The 18,284-nt window shown below is 38.5% G+C and overlaps 4 protein-coding genes across 4 annotated transcripts; 1 reads left to right on the top strand and 3 right to left on the bottom strand.

Moving 5' to 3' along the window:
* Nucleotides 1-3,846: 3,846 nt before the first annotated feature.
* Nucleotides 3,847-5,298, bottom strand: LOC112197560. The gene is made up of 2 exons (XM_024338290.2): nt 4,288-5,298; nt 3,847-4,190 (listed from the first exon to the last, which is right to left on the bottom strand). The coding sequence occupies exons 1-2, from the start codon at nt 4,879-4,881 to the stop codon at nt 4,116-4,118; spliced, it is 669 nt and encodes a 222-aa protein (XP_024194058.1). The 5' UTR covers nt 4,882-5,298; the 3' UTR covers nt 3,847-4,115.
* Nucleotides 5,299-6,502: 1,204 nt separating this feature from the next.
* Nucleotides 6,503-9,452, top strand: LOC112199553 (transcription factor BIM2). The gene is made up of 7 exons (XM_024340555.2): nt 6,503-6,984; nt 7,143-7,227; nt 7,448-7,517; nt 7,608-7,703; nt 7,953-8,368; nt 8,843-8,972; nt 9,084-9,452. Exons 1-7 carry the CDS (start codon nt 6,876-6,878, stop codon nt 9,183-9,185), a joined length of 1,008 nt encoding a protein of 335 aa, XP_024196323.1. The 5' UTR covers nt 6,503-6,875; the 3' UTR covers nt 9,186-9,452.
* A 361-nt stretch (nt 9,453-9,813) lies between these two features.
* Nucleotides 9,814-12,521, bottom strand: LOC112199552 (rhamnogalacturonan I rhamnosyltransferase 1). Its single transcript, XM_024340554.2, has 7 exons — nt 12,292-12,521; nt 11,600-11,667; nt 11,411-11,499; nt 11,161-11,326; nt 10,694-10,983; nt 10,384-10,588; nt 9,814-10,295 (listed from the first exon to the last, which is right to left on the bottom strand). Exons 1-7 carry the CDS (start codon nt 12,518-12,520, stop codon nt 9,891-9,893), a joined length of 1,452 nt encoding a protein of 483 aa, XP_024196322.2. The 5' UTR covers nt 12,521; the 3' UTR covers nt 9,814-9,890.
* A 2,841-nt stretch (nt 12,522-15,362) lies between these two features.
* Nucleotides 15,363-18,254, bottom strand: LOC112200138 (rhamnogalacturonan I rhamnosyltransferase 1). The gene is made up of 7 exons (XM_024341152.2): nt 17,824-18,254; nt 17,591-17,658; nt 17,402-17,490; nt 17,127-17,292; nt 16,724-17,013; nt 16,411-16,615; nt 15,363-16,004 (listed from the first exon to the last, which is right to left on the bottom strand). Exons 1-7 carry the CDS (start codon nt 18,152-18,154, stop codon nt 15,594-15,596), a joined length of 1,560 nt encoding a protein of 519 aa, XP_024196920.1. The 5' UTR covers nt 18,155-18,254; the 3' UTR covers nt 15,363-15,593.
* Between the last annotated feature and the right edge of the window lie 30 nt (nt 18,255-18,284).

Raw genomic sequence — 18,284 nt, forward strand, 5'->3', positions numbered from 1 at the left:
GTCTTCTCATTGTTCATCGACTCGATCGGCTTGAGCCGGCACTGTTACTTAGCCGATGAACAATGAACTCAGAATTACAAGATAGTAAATTTGGTGGCTGGATCCATTGTAATTTTATGGAACATTCGATCATCTGCATGTAGGGCTGGGACGGTTCGGGTTTACTGGAAAAAAGTAAGAACCGAGACCGAACCGACGAGACAAGATTTGGGTCGGTTTGATGATTTCTAAACTCTGAAACCGAGCAAAATCCGAACTGACAAGAATCGGTTCGGGTTCACGATTCTTCAGTTCCATTTGTGGAAGTACCTCTTACAATTGGAATTCAGGAACTGGAAAACCTAAACCAAGGCACAACTCCAATATTAGTGATAGAGACGATGAGTATAGAAATCGATCACAGAGAGAGAGAGAGAGAGAGAGAGAGAGAGAGAGAGAGAGAGAGAGGTGCAGTTAGGCTTTGGAGTTTAACCTGAGAATCGGAGCGGATGAATCTGATGCCCGTAGTCCCCTACCTGAGTAGATCTTGGCGCCACTGAAGCGGCAAAGCTCAGTCTTGAGAACCATGGCTGCTGCTTGCTTGGGCTCTATAAGACTGGAATAGTTGAATACGAAGAAGAAGTGAATAAGGAGGGGGAGGAGGAGAGAAGAAGAATAGTTGCGGCTAAGAGGAAAGAGATGGAACCGTAGAATAGAAGTATGATTAAAAAAGAAACAGAGAATAGAGAAAAGGAAGTGGTGGGGGCCGAGAGACATAGAGATTAGAGAAATGGGAGTCTGTGGTTTGTATTTAATTAGAGAAAAGATAGTATAAAGGCAAGTTGCACATGAGGTTCAGAGGTTGCCCATTAAAATGCTGCCACCTATTTATATATAGGGGAAGTGTAATTATACATTGCACTCTCGGTTCGGGTAAAACGAGAAACAATAGTTGAGAACTGGAACCGAACCGGATACAGTAGCACTTGAACCGAACCGGAGCAAAACAACTAAATTAAAATAGAAAATCGACCCGAACCGAACTGAACCGGCAGGTTCGGACCGGTTCCTCTGTTTTTCAGGTCTAAAATCCCAGCCCTACTGCATGTGTGAGAGGAAAATTGTATATATTCCGTGTGTACGAAATAATTTATCTATCTACAATTTATTTATATATATCAAGAAATCTTGTTAAATCTTTAGAAGATATCGGCGGCTTAGTTGGTTCTTAAGACCTAAATTACTCCCTACATGCCCTGATTATTTACGATTCAAACCATCAAAGCATACGATGTACCTACATTGATCACCAAGCCACCTTCGATCTGTGTTACACTTTTATGAATTACTCATGTGTCTGTCTTTACACCTTCTTCTGTTCTTGCTTCCCACATAAAACTGTATTGTTTATCTCATGAGAATTTATATTGGATAAAGTGATAAAACATTACAAGAAATATAGCTGATAATCACTAATTTTTGTGAACTAATTATTCCGTCCCAACAGCCCGCTTGAGCAGTGTATATGTAGTATTGACAGATTCTGCAAACGGCGAGTTCGTGACTCGGCCCATGAAACCACAGTTGTCACAAACTCTTCAGTTATTGGCACATTTTCAGATTCAGGAGATATATTTATCTTGGATAGTGTTAAACAGCGACAAGCGTGGCCCGTGGTCCACCATTGTACCGATACTGTCCCAACTTAACCACCCATTAGGTGTTGGGTTTTAATCACAAAAGGCCTCGGTACAATTGGGTGAGATCCACCCACTTATAAATTATATTTTATTTGTCACTTTTCCAATGTGAGATCTTTCCTCTCCAACACGCCCCCTCACGTGCAACCTAGCTCTAGGTCTGCACGTGAAATTCATTCATCCAATTCCCATATTGGAAATTGGGACACAAGCCTCATATCAGAGACTTGGTCAATACAATCCAAGGCCCACATTCATTGGACACTTGGTAATTTCAATGGCAATACAGGGAACCCCAATTTGGGCTCATGATACGTGCCTATGTGGAGACGCAATTGGAGAAGGACCCGCTTTGATACCATGTTAAACAGCGACAAGCGTGGCCCGTGGTCCACCATTGTACCGATACTGTCCCAACTTAACCACCCATTAGATGTTGGGTTTTAATCACAAAAGGTCTCGGTACAATTGGGTGAGATCCACCCACTTATAAATTATATTTTATTTGTCACTTTTCCAATGTGGGATCTTTCCTCTCCAACAGATAGAATCCGGTGGCTTCATCTTCAATAGTTCAATGTATAGTTTTTTTTTTTTTTTTGATTACCATATCGAGTGCATCGAATTTTGTACATCATCTAGTTTTACAGTGTAATATAGTCAAATATAACAGTATAAGTGCTAATGAACTTGTAGTTAATTACTAGCTTTTGCTTTTAAAAAGAAAGACTTCGTATAAACTTCCTGGTTACTTCACTAGGGAAGAATTTAGCCAGGTCTGACTTTTGTTGATTTGAACGTTGACCCAGGGTTCATTTCTTAATTGATTGGAACAGTAGGTTTCAAATCAAACAACCGAAATATATGATAAGCATAGGCTGATTGTGTAGTTGCCATTTCTCATCATCTCATTCCCTCTGTTTTTTATTCTTAATCTTTATAAACAAAATTATTCTCAAATTGTCTTTGTCACACTTTTTTTCCTTGCTCCCCAAGAACAATATTGGAAATCATTTCATTATGCGGCTTTGACTGCCAGCAAGTTATGTTCCTCGATCTTCATTCGAGGAAGATTCACATGTTACTAATATCTGCTAATGCTAAGAAAGTTCCCAATGCTCTCATGCAAATCATTTCTTGTTAGTCTTGGTCTACATATTCACAACGTCATAATCTACTCGTTTATTGGGATCTTTCCCTCTGGACCAAACAAGTCATATTCATACTGTGCTGAACTTGACCACCAAGTAACATTTAGACTATATAAAGGCAGAAATGGGTTTCATAATGGTCAAGAAACAAATCGACCACATTACTCTTTCATATATACTACAACATCATCACTGCAAAAAGGCGTTTCTCTCTCAAATCTCAAACACCCACAAAAGCGAGCTCCATATTACTTCAGGTTCTGTAATTGGCAACAGATCGATGGATACTGCGAGCAGTCATGCTAATTTGATAAGCAAGAACATCATGGGAAAGGGCAAGGAAGAGAGTAAGGGATCATCGGTACTGAGTCCCTTCACTTGGTGCTTCTTCGGCTCAGATGGTGAAGGTGATAATGCAAGGGGCTCAAAGGCTGTAACTGGGCCAGAGGCAGCCATGGTTGCTGCTGCGAAGCATTTCTCTTCAGCCCACAAAGTTCGATTCAACTAGTCAATCAATTAATAATAGTTGTATATATGTGGCTGTTAGCTATAACATCCATATGATAAGAGAGGGCAAACGGGTACCCATGCATGATACCCAAATGTTACCATCAATCCTACCTTTCCTCTTTTCTATCTACAAGGAAGAACATCGAGGGAGGAGGGGGAAGCAAAATGATCGATGAGTTGTCAATAGTCAATACCATGTATGCATGGGTACCTACTTGCCATTCCTATACTCTCATAATACCTTATATATGACATTCGTCTCCTAACATGCATGCAGATGTGAACTGTTGTGTACTGATATACGGGAAACTTATAATCCGGCTTCGTGAGAGGAAAATGTATTTTTAACCGGGCTGTTCTGGAAAAAAATATTTGTTTTATTTTGAAATTTGTATTAGGGTTTGATACTTTTCTTTTCATAGTATGTTTTGTGTCATGAATCTCGTGAAATCAATCTATAGGATATGTGTGATCAGGGGATCCTTTCCAAAATGTATGCTCTTTGAATTTGAATGATTGAATATTATTGCTACCTTTCCTTGTGTATACATATGCAGTCAAGGGCATAATTAAGAAAATGATGAAGGGCAATTTGAAGAAAATTAACCACACAGGTTGGAGATCCATTTGAACATAGCAAGCGTACAATGCATGCACAATGTCAATTTGATTTTGTCCACTGTTTATGTGGTTAATTAACGAAATGAAAGAGAAAAAGATTGAGAGCAACTGAATAACTCTCCCAAGCCCTACATTATTCTCTCTAGATGCTGCATTAATCTTCTTTTATGCCAGCTGATGCTGCCTCTCCTTTCTCCTTGCTTTTCCAATATGACAAAACTTCATGGAACTGTAGAAATCATAAACAAAACACAAACCTTAAGTTAACATGAACAAAAGTTTATATCAAAACCACCTGATTTATCGTACATGATCGAAAATCATACCGAATGTTTGTCTTTCTTCCTTTTGGGTATTGGAGGCTTTGGTACCAAAACTTGCCATGACCCTTCCTCGTACATGCCGATTTTACCCACTTCTTCCTTAACATTCTGCTCTTCTTTGTTTTCTTGCTCATGATCATCTGATTCGTAGAAACACGGCACCTCCGAGGGGTCCAACTCAACCACGCTCATCGACTGCTCCTTATCCTCCAGGCTCTTGGCTATAAACTCCTTCATCATATTTTCCTCATTGTCGTTATCACCAGCCTTGGTTGTGCTGCTGCTGCCTAATATTAATGTGGTACAGAATCTGAAAAACTTCATGGTGTCTACAACTCTAAGAGGGCACAAGAAATATAGTATCTTGCATATACAAAACGCCCATGTAGAAGCAATAAATAACGGTGGGATGAGGAGGATAGAGAGTGGGACACAAATGAAGAAGATTGTGGGGAGCACTACTACACATACGGTTGCCTTTGCCCACAAATTTAGCAGTTTGAACAAAACTGAGTTTTTGTATTTCCTCCATGTTAATTGAGTTCGCATTTCTAGTGGGAAAAAGGATGACGGTTTTGATGAAGTTTCACTCATCATGGAAAGAATTACGTGGGTGCGTGGGTGGGTTTAGGGTTTAGAGAGGGTAGGGCTAGGAATATCTATCTATCAGCTACTTCTTCTCGAAAGATCGATGCAGATCTCAAATCAGAGAAATGATCAAAATTAATGTAGGAGCTATTGAGGAGGTCAGGTAGCTACTATAAGCGAAGCAGCTGCCACGTGGCTGAATATATACAACTGGTGCCACGTGGCCGGAGGGGTTGCCGGAGCAGTGGATCTCCCGGTGACAATATCGGAGAGATTCGCATCGTGTTGATTTATGTACGTGAATTTGAAGAGGGGTGAAGAAAGGTTCGGAGGTGTTGATCGAGGATGAATCTGAATGAATTTGCAGGCAAAAAATGGAATGTGGGATTTACCAAAAAGGAAGAGAGAAATGGGATGTGCTGCGGAGGAATAGGTCGCTATATTAGGGGCGTCCAACCGCGTTTCTATGACCTGCTCTTTCTTAAAGAAATCGGTGGCACTCCATTGTTGACGGAGATTCATCATTATATACTACTAACAAAATAACAATTCACAAAGATTTAACTTACATATATTATTTAAAAGCCACAGATATAATAGATTCATGATCGATCAATCCGGTTATATAGATTTGTTAGTTTATATTTGCAAAATGTTAATTTTAACCGGAACTAGACTATATCTTCAAAAAAAAAAAACCGGAACTAGACTACTAGCAAAAATAACTGTAGGGGAGGTGTAGATTGACTGCATGTTAACTCGTGTTTTGCAATAACATCTTTGAGAAATGATACCACCGTTCATCTTTGTAATAGTTTTTATTTTCAAAATGAGTGTGCTGATTAATTCTTAGGGTAGAATTGGTGCAAGAGTCGACTGAAGTGTAATGTCCAGGTTGGGGACTTGGGGTGCTCTATGACTTTGAAACGACTTTGAATAGTACTTGTATTCAAAAGCTCGATGGTATAAGTTCACAGACAATTAACCTACTTATCATGCTTATATATGTTCGAGACGATCATTAGCCATGGAGTTGCATGAAGTTAGCTCATGGTAATACATGCTTGAACTCAATATTCACATAGGAGGAAGACAAGAAAGACATCTCAATAATGCCAATGTATGTCGCCTACCACATAATCGAATATGTATTTATTATCACACCCTAGCCCATCTCTCAAGGCCATAACATGTTACAAGCGCGCAATGGTACGTTCATTTCTTATTATGAAAATAGATATTGCATTCATCTATAATAGACTCGACTATCAAAAGTAAATTTCATAGACACTTGGTTGAATGAGTCTCGTTTTATCACTTTATCAGCACAATGTCTATTATTTGTTCATGATTACAAATACACCATTACGACTCAAACATTCAGCTCCGACATAAGCATCAAGTGAAGACACTCAAAGTTCTAGTTATCTCTTGCATCAGGTTGATATGGTTTGACATAAGGTTGGCTGACCACAATATTAAGCTTAGAGACGTAACGCTAAAATCTCTAACCTATCAAAACACCGGTCCGAGACGCCTCCCAAACTCGAACCTATCAAGTCAAGCGGGTCGTTATCGGTTTCGGGCTCAAAGTGCCAAACCACGAGGCCTACCTCGCAACCCTTTTTGCAAGTGAATGAAAAGAAAGAAAGAACCAAAAATGTAGGTGAGCTCACAAGATGCACATGAAGTCACCCACATGCTAATCTTACTCCACCACTTTTCTCTCAAACGAGTCGTCGTGCCACACAGGTCACCAAATCATTGACAGACGAGACCAGCTGATCCCAAATTACACTACTAGGCACCATCACCCTAACTAACTCCGGCGCTGCTTCGCCGGAAAAAAAAAACCCGACCCGAATTCAATTTCTCACTCAACTATCCATAAAATCTCACTCCCAGTAACGTATCTGAAATTTTGGGCATTTTTTTTTCTTCAGATTCGTAGGGGAAATCTTGAAAAACCAAAAAAAGAGAGGTACCCAGAATCGTAATTCATTATGAGAAGCGCAGGGAAAGGTAGTCAGGAGGAGGATGAGTACGAAGACGACGACTTTGGCTCCAAGAAAGATGGGCCTTCTTCCAATTCATCCAATCCCAACAGTAAAGGTACCATCTTTATCATCAAGCTTGAGAATTTTTTTGTGTTTCTGGATCCAATTTCAATTGAATTGTTCTTGGTTTTCCTTGGAATTTATTTGGGTTCGTTTTTAGCTATAGCTATTTTCTTATGCATTGCTTTTGTGAAATTGAAATTGGGGCAGCAGATGCTAAGAGCAACGATAAGGCTAGTGCTATACGGTCGAAGCATTCGGTGACGGAGCAGCGGAGAAGGAGCAAGATCAATGAGAGGTACGGTTGAGTAGTTCAGGTTGTAAAAGGGTAGAGAAAGTTTGAATCTTGTGTGGTTTTTTCTCTTGTGCAAGGTGGAATTCTTGACTTGAATGTGTAGTGTTGATAGGTGTTGAAGTTCTTGTGTTATGTTGTGTGATAGAAATGTGGTAATTGATGTTGGGATTTATAGAATGGAATTGTCGATGAGGGTTGAGGCTGGTTAGTTATTTCGTTTCAGATTCCAGATATTGAGAGATCTAATACCCCATAGTGAGCAAAAGCGAGATACGGCATCGTTCTTGCTAGAGGTATGTATTTGTGTGGAAGAACTGTGTATAAGGAGAATACAGGATGCTCTGTTTATTGAAATGTCTGTTTTTTTTTTTTTTGGTCTGCAGGTGATCGAATATGTCCAGTATTTACAGGAAAGGGTCAACAAACATGAAGGTTCTTGCCAGGGGTGGAGTGCAGAGCCCACAAAGTTAATGCCATGGGTAATGTTCTGATTTGTGGACACTTGCATTGTCTTAGAGTAGGGTTCTAGGGTTCACCTGAATGCTCAAAAACAGGTGTTTTATGGATTGGCTATGTGATTTCTGTAGAAATAGGGTGGAATCTTTTAACTGCTTTTAATGCATAATTGTGGCGGATAAATTGCAATGAGCCTAGCTTCTGATTATGGCACTTATTTTCTTCTCGAACGTAATCCTTAATTTAACTTGCTTATTCCCTGTGTGAAACAGAGAAATAGCCACTGGCGTGTTCAGAGTTTTGTTGGTCCTCCTCAGCCGATAAAGAATGATACTGGTGTAATTTCACCATTTCCTGGAAAGTTTGATGAAAATAACATCTCTATTACTCCGAATATTCTTGCAAACAGCACAAAGAATCCCGTAGAATCTGAACCTAGCAGGGACTCTAAAGTCATGGATCAGCCACCTGAGATAGTGAATAAGGGACTTCCTCCGCCTATGCCTCTGCCAGAAAATCTGCTTCCCCCTGTCGGAAATGATGGTATGCTTGCCCGTCCTCTGCACGGACCAATTTCTGATGCTCAATCAACTCAATGCCCCACCACCAGTGGTGATGCACTGAATCAACGGGAGGAGCTGACTATCGAAGGTGGAACAATAAGCATCTCAAGTGTTTACTCACAAGGGTGGGCTCTCGTACTAAATCTAAATCCTTCTTTGATAGGACTTATAATAAAAACAAAATTTAGGTGTCTCATATAATTCTGGAAATATTTGCCATTCATCCTATGTTCAATTTGACTTGTCAGTTACAGTGAGTCAATTTAGGTTAGCCTTTTTACTGTTGAGACTCCAGAGTCCCATATCTTTATCTTTATTCTCGCTTATATTTTCTTTAGTTGTGTTGTTTACTTTCATTGTTATCAAATGTACTGCATGCATTTTTCTTGGTTAGGTGTTTGCTTCTAACTGCTTTTATTAGTTTGTAGTTGTACAAGTTATAGCTAAGCTGAGTGGACAGCTTGTGCCTTGTTTGGCCTCTGACTTTTTTAGTCATAATGCTCAGTGTTTTGTCTGTATAAATCAATTTTAAAGCCTTTTTCTACAGCTTGGATCTATAATTATAATCTCATAACAACCATGAAATTGATGATGCGCAGGTTATTGAACTCTCTGAGTCATGCACTTCAGACTGCAGGTGTAGATCTGTCACAGGCTAGTGTCTCAGTGCAGATTGATCTTGGTAATCGTGCAAACCGAGGGCTGTCTGCTGGAACACCTGCTTCTAAGGTCTCTCTCTCTCTCTCTCTCTCTCTCTCTCTCTCTCTCTCTCTCTCACACACACACACACACACACTCACAGAGCATTGATGATCTCATATTTTCTGAGTCACTGTCCAGGATCGTGAGAATCCACATTCGAGCAATCAAACGATGGCACATTTTAGGGATGCTGGCAGTGGAGATGATTCAGATCAAGCTCATAAGCGGCTGAAGTCATAAGATTTTACTCTCAGTCTCCATTTCGTTCAGATTTTACTCACATTCTGCTTTGGATGTCTTAGTGCCATCTTCTGGTTAGTGTACATGCGTTGCTTTGTTTCTGTATACTATTTCTTGAACTCATATGTTGAGAACCATTTCCTTAATAATAGATTTCTTTCAAGACTTGTGTTAGGGGAAGCCATTTCAGTTGTATCGTACATAATTGTTTCAAATGGAGCCACTCAGGGCTGATTTATTGGTAGAAGTTGGTGTCTTGTGCATAAATTTACAGCAAATTTTCATAGTATAATATCTTGATGAAACTATCCTCTTGTGCTTTGAGAAAGGTTTTATATTAGGCGGGGGCAAACGTCTAGAAATAATTGAGTGGGGAGTTCAAAAGCTTGTCTTATATTAATTGGATAGTGAATACTCATGGCAATGTCAAGATATACTGAATGAATCAGCAGCAGCAAGAACCTTTAGCTCTTCCGTGATCGAAACTATGTTTGCAAAAGAAAAGAAGAGAAAAGATTACCTTCTTCCAACCCCAACCCAAAAACGAAGGGAAAACAAGAACAAAAATTATTTTACAGTGGTTCTGTTGAAAGAACGGTGTCATCTGATGGACTAGTGAAGTGAAATCTTTTTTTTTTTTTTTTTGAAGGGAGTGAAGTGGAATCTTTGGCCTGTGATAACATTCCATTGATTGTAACGTGTGCATCACAGCCTCTTTGGTTTTGTAGAAATTGGTGGTAAACATTCCTGTGGATTGTTATAGAAGTATTCCTCTTCCTTGGGTTTACCAGGAATCTCCAATCTTTGTGTAGGGCTACCCATGCGATCGGCATGTCCTGTTTTCACTGCCTGGGAAAATTCATCCCAGCTCAGTCTACCCTTCTTGTACTGGTCTATCAAATTCACTAGAAGCATTCTGTCCAGACGAATTGTTGTCCTGAAACCTAAGTACCGTCTATGGCCTTCGACAACTCTTGCCATGTTTCCTCCATAAGTTGGAGCGAAGATATCACTTTCCAGTGACACAATGTAATCCAATGCAGCCATTTGGTTCGAATGGTTTCGGAAGGGCTCAAGGTCTGAGGCTTCCAGCAATGTTTCTTTCTTAACCTGTTTCACACACCATTAACAATAAGCACGGAGTATGATTGTAATTGAGCAAGTTAATTGTTTCTTAAGGTTGAGATGGTCGACTTACTATGTGTGGAAAGGCTAATCTTAGAGATGCCATTCGTCTTTCTCCCCCATAAATATCACCTGCAGCTATGTATACTTGGATACTAGGATCGATATCCAATGCCCTCAGTGCAAGAGCAGTCTCCTCGGGAGTTAATGGGCATTTCCCAGATTTTCTTTTTTGGGTGGAATTAATTACTTTCTCTTTCCACCATGGATAAGCATATCTGTTTGATACAATAGCAACTCGAAGTTGTGTTTTTATTCATAGTACGACAGAACATTGAAAACCTAGCAACAAGGCCTATATATGAGCTTAGTAGTGCTCTTACCTCATATTTGTCAATTCTTCGATTTCTTTGTCATCGCAGCCTTCAGTGCAACCCGAAAAGGCTAACATGTCCATTTCATATCTGAGATGAAGAACTAAGAACGGGCCCCTTTCTCTCAGAATCCTTACAATCTTCTTCCCCAATTCCTCAATTGGGGGAGTGAACCTCAGGGCTTCATAATTTGCTTTGCAGCGCATTTTCTGAACTTCCACTGGGATCCCATTATTGGCAAGTCTTGTATCAGTTTTAGTGAAATGCAGTACTTCATACTTCTTTATCTGAGGAAGAACCTGTTGTACAAGCAAAAGTTGGTGATAATAACACAACAATTAGATTTGAACGATTGATAGAAGATTTGGCATGCACCGTTTATATATAACCATGATGATCCACTACATGCATCTGGAAACTATTTATAACCGGCACATACAACAAATTTTCTCAGAGCAGGAGTTGGGAAGACGAACCCGGTTGTAGTAAAATGTCATATTAGACCAACTAGCAGGGGGCATGGAATAGAGGGAAGCCATTTCTATTCTTCTTCTCTGCTTCTGGGGCAGAACTTTCAATATACGGACTTCATCGCTCAATGATGCTATGAAGTGATCCACGTCGAATATATCTTCAAACTGACTGCATCCATTTATATGAATAAAGTATTAATCTTCAAGATATGATAGAATTCTAATTATAAATAAAGTTAGTTAATCAACTGACCTCCGATCATTCCAAAAGGAGGTTTTATCCAACTCGGGAACTATAAGCGTGACATTCAAAAACCTTGCAATAGCTACCATGTCACAAATCTGTACAGAATAGATTTTCTGGTCATATATAGAAGCCAATGTATAAATATAGCAAGTGAATTTTGAAGTAAGCAAAATCTCGAATGACATGTTTACTTACGCCCGCTCGCATTTGATTCAATCCTCCATTGGATGAGACCATGAGAAATCCATTGTTCACGTAATCCCCTTGAAAATGAGATGGTGAAGAAGAAGAGGAAGATATATGATGATGTTGTTGTTGATGATGATCAACGACATGTGTATTGACAATAAGTACATACGTTTTAAAGATTTTTATGCAGAGAAGAAAAGTAATAACCGTGAGAAAAGAAAGGTACAATTTCGACATGCATACTGCTAAATGCACAATCGCACGCATATATCTGTGGTGCCATTGTTGATTTTTTGGACTCTGGCCTGGAGTGTGGGAGTAAATGCTCCCTCCGAACAGAGCTACAGGCCTCCATTGCAAATGCATGTTTTCTCGAGAAACTTAGGAAGAAAGGCCGCCGCTAAAGTGGTTCTTTATTTGCAAGGGTTAAGTTCCAAGTTAGGTGTACGTATGGTTGCAAGTTGAACAAAGCTGTCTTAACTTCCCCATATTTTTTCTCATGGAAAGTATGCTGGTTTATTAACCAAGATTGCTAATTTTAGAATAAAATTGTTTAGAACAAAAGATTCGTCCTCTACTCAGAATAACTGTAACACATCAGCAATAGTAGTTGGATTCTTCAACTAACTACGTACATGCTCATTATAGAACAAAATAATTATAAGATGGGGAAATTAAGACTATTGCAGAATGCTTACCTTCAATATCAGCAGTACTACTCTGTGGAGGAGCAAAATGTTGAGAAGAACGAAATATCAGCACGCGTGGCTTCATTGTATCGCTGAGCGTGGTGTACTGCACAGCGCAGGCGCAGAGTAGCAACATGGTTGTGGCTGCAGCTGCTAACAGTTTGAGTCTGCAGAATCGTGACTGCGAAACCATCAAGCTCGTTAACTTCTCTCCCTTGAATACTTTGATCCCTCCCATTATATCCTTCAAATAGTAGTCCATATTCTTGTGATGCTTAACTTTTGCTTCTCCAAATTCAGATCCTTCTAAACCAGCTTTGGTTTTGTCCATCTTCACCAGTAGCACACTAGCATCTGCAGCTACGTACCTACCTAGATTCTAAGTGAATATGTGTTACATAAATATGACAACAACTTTAATTAGATATGTATAGTAACAAGTTGATATTACAGAATTTTGGGGGGTTGGAATTTGAAGGGTACGTACATGCTGAGTTGGTTTTCCCAGACTAAAATTGTTAGCAGACTAGCTCGAATTGTTAGCAGTTGCAGCCCTAACATGTTGTTTAGTTTTATAAGGAATATTAGACTTTTAGAGCCATAAATTCTACAATAAATTAGGAAATAGTGTCATCGTTGAGACAAGACCAGGTTGGGTCATTAGCAATAATTAGGTCTTTTTTTTTTTTGTGTGGCAATGACCATAAGCATTTAGGTCGTAAAGTCATTTTCCATCAGATGAACATCAGCCAGTGGCATATATCATTTATATTTGTTAAATGATGGAGAATATACAGTATACACATAATAATAATATAACAGCAGAGGCATATTTGAATCCCCCAATACAGTGAGTTTTCTTAAGTTAATATATTAAGTTTTCATAAGTTAATCGAATTTTGCATTGAAAGTTTATAATTGATTTTCACTTGAATGATCTACCTTTACATGATATCAAAGCAAACTATGTACACATTTGTAATTTTCATACATAATTACATACTTCTGTTACAGCTTTCGGCATGATCAAGTTAATCTAGACACATACTTATAGATTCCACCCCATTCACATTGTGTGGCAGAATAGAACTTTAAAATTTTCAATATGATCAGTCCCACTCGATCAAGCGCCTATCACAACTATTAGTATGATTGTGAACTCGAGGATGATAGATTTTACGTGCATCCTCTAATTTCTAATGCCAATCATAGCATTCAAAGTTCCATCTATGTCAAAGGACTAATGCAGACAAAGCCAAACTTAAAGTTGTCAAAGCCAATTACAAATGCGTATTAACATGGTAAATGCATGAATATTGACACCTATAGGTAGCATTAATGAGTGAAAACGGAAAACCTAACTATATTGATTCATATTGTTAAAAAAAAAAATTAACCATATTGATGCATATATCACTGTTAGTTTGTTACTTTGTTTGAGGAAACTGATCGAGACTTGTATCGCAAGAATTACGTATAACATATATACTTTGATAGTGATCGATCAATATTCTTACTTAATTTCTTAGGCTAAAAAGATCGATCACTAATCATTAATTCGATCTCATAGGCTGCTATGTATGATTAATTGATGATGCTCATATGGGAAGGACATAGGAACTTATTCAGAGCCGCACCCATTTCTCGATAAAGTCAGACCACCTCGACCACCCTCGATAACCAAAGCAGATTCAGACGCCAATTTGCCGTCGTCGGCACAGAAACCGTCGCAATCCACAAACTCACCGCCTCCAGCAGATTCGTGAGTCAGCCCTTCGCGCGCGTGCACGCCAATCACCATCACAGTTCGTCGGATCGAGAGCATTCCACCAAGCCAAAACAGGTTAACCAGAACTCGATCTCCATCAATTACAGTGAAAACGCATCCTCTATTCCTCTAATCGAAGAGAGAGTCTGAGAAAGAATGCCGAAGAAAGGAGCCGGCGATATTTTAAATATAATATTTGTTTATTAAGTTTAATCGTAGCCAATTAATTAGTGCAACATAAAACCTTCATTCTATAAGTTGGTATGTATTGCTCACTACATCTGTTATAATTGTGAGGCATGTTGATTGCTTTGTTATCCGTTGTTGGCAAGTAAACTTTTCCACAAAAGCCAATTTTATGAAGATTGATGATCATTATCATACCTTAATTACTAGTCTTCTTAATTTGCTGAGCTGTATATATGTCTGTGTGTGTACCCTCCTTCCTTCCTATTAGGTGTGTATATATGATTACTATATATTCTCCTCAAGAGTTCTCTTATTAGATTCTAGTCAATCCTATGCTCACAAATTCCTTTTTCAAATGCCAAAGGAATTATCAAGCGGTTCTAAGGTCCAAGTATTGTGAGTGTACGTTTATAAGGATTAACGGTTGGTGTATCCTAAAGGGTAGAGCGTCAAACCCTGCTAGCTACACAGAGACATTGTCTCCGAGGGACAAAATTTACTTTTAAGGGTAGTGTTTACACGCCTCAGCCTTAAACTCTTTTCGAATAATGCGTCATTTAAAAACCTACAAATTCAAGAGATCGATAAATCCTATAATCTTTGTTATTAATATCTTATGACAACAACATGATGATTATTATTTGGTATTAATATATTGTGTTTGAGAGATTTTGTATGAGCTAAATCCATTGACAGAAGTAGTATTTATCGACCAAAATTTCCAACATTACTAACTAAGTATATGATATTTCTTAAGCTGAATGATACAACGGGAGAATAAATTAAGACCAATAATAAGAATTAGGTAACAAAAAAAAATAATGTTTATTAATCTTAAATTAATTCTGGTTAAATCTTCTTAATTATTATGGTTACAACCTACAAGTCTAGGAGTATGGCTATAATAGGATCTGGAAAACAATTACATTAATCAATACGTTTCATTGATTATTGAAACGTAATTAGTACTTCACGTAGATTCAAAATAATAGAGTACGTATAAATGTATAATACGATCATTAACCATTCATTTTGAAATGCTCTATCGAAGTTAAATGACCAATTGCATTCATCATTTGACATATAAATAATTAAGCCAGAAACAAAGCAATATTTCCCAAAATCTGTTCATGCACCATTTTGTTTCATTGAATTATTGCCTGCAGTAACTATTTGCAGAACACAATGGAACTTGTTGTGGACATACATACATTACCTTTCATTTATAAATATTACAAGAAAGTGGTTTGTAAACTTCTCTCTGATTTGTCAGAAGAAGCACAAAATTACAGAGAAATAAAAACCATGTGACCCCTTCAAAAAAAAAAAAAAAAACCATGTGACGGACTGTGTACTACTGTAATAGTTGATCATCATCTTCAGCTGGCAGTGACAAACACTCAGTTGGGTTTGTATAGAAGTAGTCCTCTAGTTTAGGTTTTCCGGGAACCTCCACTCTTCTAGTTGGTTGTCCCATACGCTCTGCATGAACAGTATTCACTCCGAGTGCGAACTCGCTCCAGCTCAGGGTTCCATTGTTGTACTGGTCTATCAGATCCACCAGAGCCTTTCTGTCTAGAAGAATGGTTTTCTTGAATCCCAAGTATCTTCTATGGCCTTCAACTACTTTTGCCATGTTTCCTCCATATGTTGGGACAAAGATGTCACTTTCTATCGAGACGTAGTAGTCCAGAGCCGCCATTTGGTTCGAGTGGTTTTGGAGAGGGAGAAGATCTGATGCATCAACCAACGTCTCCTTTCTCACCTGTTAAATTATTGTAACATCCGATCATAGATAATAAACAAGAGCTAAATCCAGTTCGCCAATTTTTTGGGAACTGATCTTGTTCTTGTGGCTAAACCTAGCTAGGTTGGCATTCTTGTCATTGATTGATGCTTAACTCTTGAATTCAAAAATGACGGTGTTTCACTGTTTTCAGAAATGTACAAGTTACTTAACATTAAGTGTCTCTCATAAGTCAAATGTGTATACCATAATTTGTTTACCAAATAATTAGTATATGATTTGTGATCCGAATGCCTGGACCTTTGTTTAGATTTTTTGAGTGAAACAGTTAATGAAATTTAATTACCAAATTGAGTCACCATGGGGTAGGAGTGAAATCTGTTGATACTCTTTTTAAATAATGTGAAGAAAAAAAATTAATTACCAAATTTGGAAAAGCTTCTTTGAGAGGTGCCATTCTCCTTTCTGCCTTGTATATATCTCCAGCAGCAATATAGACTTGAATATCACGATCAATGCCTAGTGCTCTTAATGCTAGAGCAGTTTCTTCAGGTGTTAAAGGGCAAAGTCCATCCTTCCTTTTCTTCTCTGAATCAATCTCCTTTTCTTTCCACCATGGATAAGCATATCTTACAAGTAAAATTAACCACATCCAAACAATTAATACTGAAGTCTATCATCAAAACGTAATAAAAACCCACAAACAGTAATACCCCATTCACTCATTATATGTGTACCTCATTTTCGTTGTCTCTTCAATCTCTTCTCGATTGCAACCCTCAGTGCAACCAGAAAAAGCCACCATGTCCATTTCGTACCGAAGATGAAGGACCATGAAAGGGCCTCTTTCACGGAGGATGTTAACAATTTTCTTGCCTAATGCCTCAATCGGAGGAGCGAATTTCAGAGCTTGGTAATTAGCACGGCAGCGAAGCTTCTGAACCTCTTCAGGGATGCCATTGTTGGCAAGCCTAGCATCTGTTTTCGTGAAGTGCACAACTTCGTATGTTTGTATGCGAGGAAGAATCTGATTAATCAAGTACAAAATTCAATGAATTAGAGACATTCATGATATGATTTTTCCACGATACGTTGCATGTAAATATAATTAAAGATTGAATTGCTCAATTGAGTACCAACCGTGTTATAGTAATAAGTCATATTGGACCAACTAATTGGGGGCATGGAATAAAGGGATTCTAATTCCACTTTCTTCTTCTGCTTAGGAGGTAGTTCTTTTAAAATTTTGACCTCATCTCTCAATGAGGTAATGAAATAATCCACATCGAATATGTCTTCAAATTGACTGCATGATATATCAAATATTTAGATATATAGAAGTTACAGAAGAAGGGATCGGAGCAATTAATGGGATTAATTAACCTGCTAATGAAGCCTTAGGTAATTAAAATTACCTGCGGTCATTCCAGAAGGAGGTGTTATCCAACTCAGGAACTATAAGGGTGACATTTAAATATCTTGCAATTGCTACCATGTCACATATCTGCATAACATGCATATAAGAATCACCATAACAGTTTATCAATTTTTAGTACTTGATGATCATATGTAATTGGAAATTGTAAAATGAGCAAATTACTTACGCCAGATCGCATCTGATTTAGTCCTCCATTGGATGAAACCATCAAATATCCATTGTTTTCGTAAATCCCTGGAGATGACATGAAAAAGTTCCGTCAAGAGAAAAAAAAAATGAAGATCACTAATATATGGCATTTACTTGCTCATATTTAGGTCATGCATGTTTGTAATTGATAATTGTGATAATAGTTGGTGCATCTAGTATTATCGTTTTCGAACCAAAATAATAACGTACTTTCAGGGGGAAGAGAGCTTTTGGATATCTTTGGCAACAAGGTATCTCCCAAACCCTTGACCTGCAATGCAATAGCCAAGAGTAGCAGCACTTTCGTCAGTCGAACCGCCCACAATTTCAACCGGGCGAGTCGGGTCCTAGCTATCACCAACCCTTTCAAGTACTTCTCGGCTTTGATATTAGTCCCGTTCATCAAATCCTTCAAGAGTTCAGCCTTCATTCCTCCGGCATATTTCCAGTACTTGAGCTTCCCATTAATGTAAGAGTAAGACTTCTCATCCTTCACCTCCTGGCCATATTCCGGGTCCTTGAGATCATCTTTTCCATCCATTCTCAGAACCTAACTGGTGTACGTATATGTGACGAAAAGAAGCAAAACCAATACAGTAGTTTGATCAGAATAGAAGAAATGCTGGAGTTTGTTCCAAGTTTTGAGGAATGTATGTGAGATGAGGAGTTCT

This window comes from Rosa chinensis, chromosome 4, assembly GCF_002994745.2.
Source record: "Rosa chinensis cultivar Old Blush chromosome 4, RchiOBHm-V2, whole genome shotgun sequence".
Classification (NCBI taxonomy): domain Eukaryota; kingdom Viridiplantae; phylum Streptophyta; class Magnoliopsida; order Rosales; family Rosaceae; genus Rosa; species Rosa chinensis.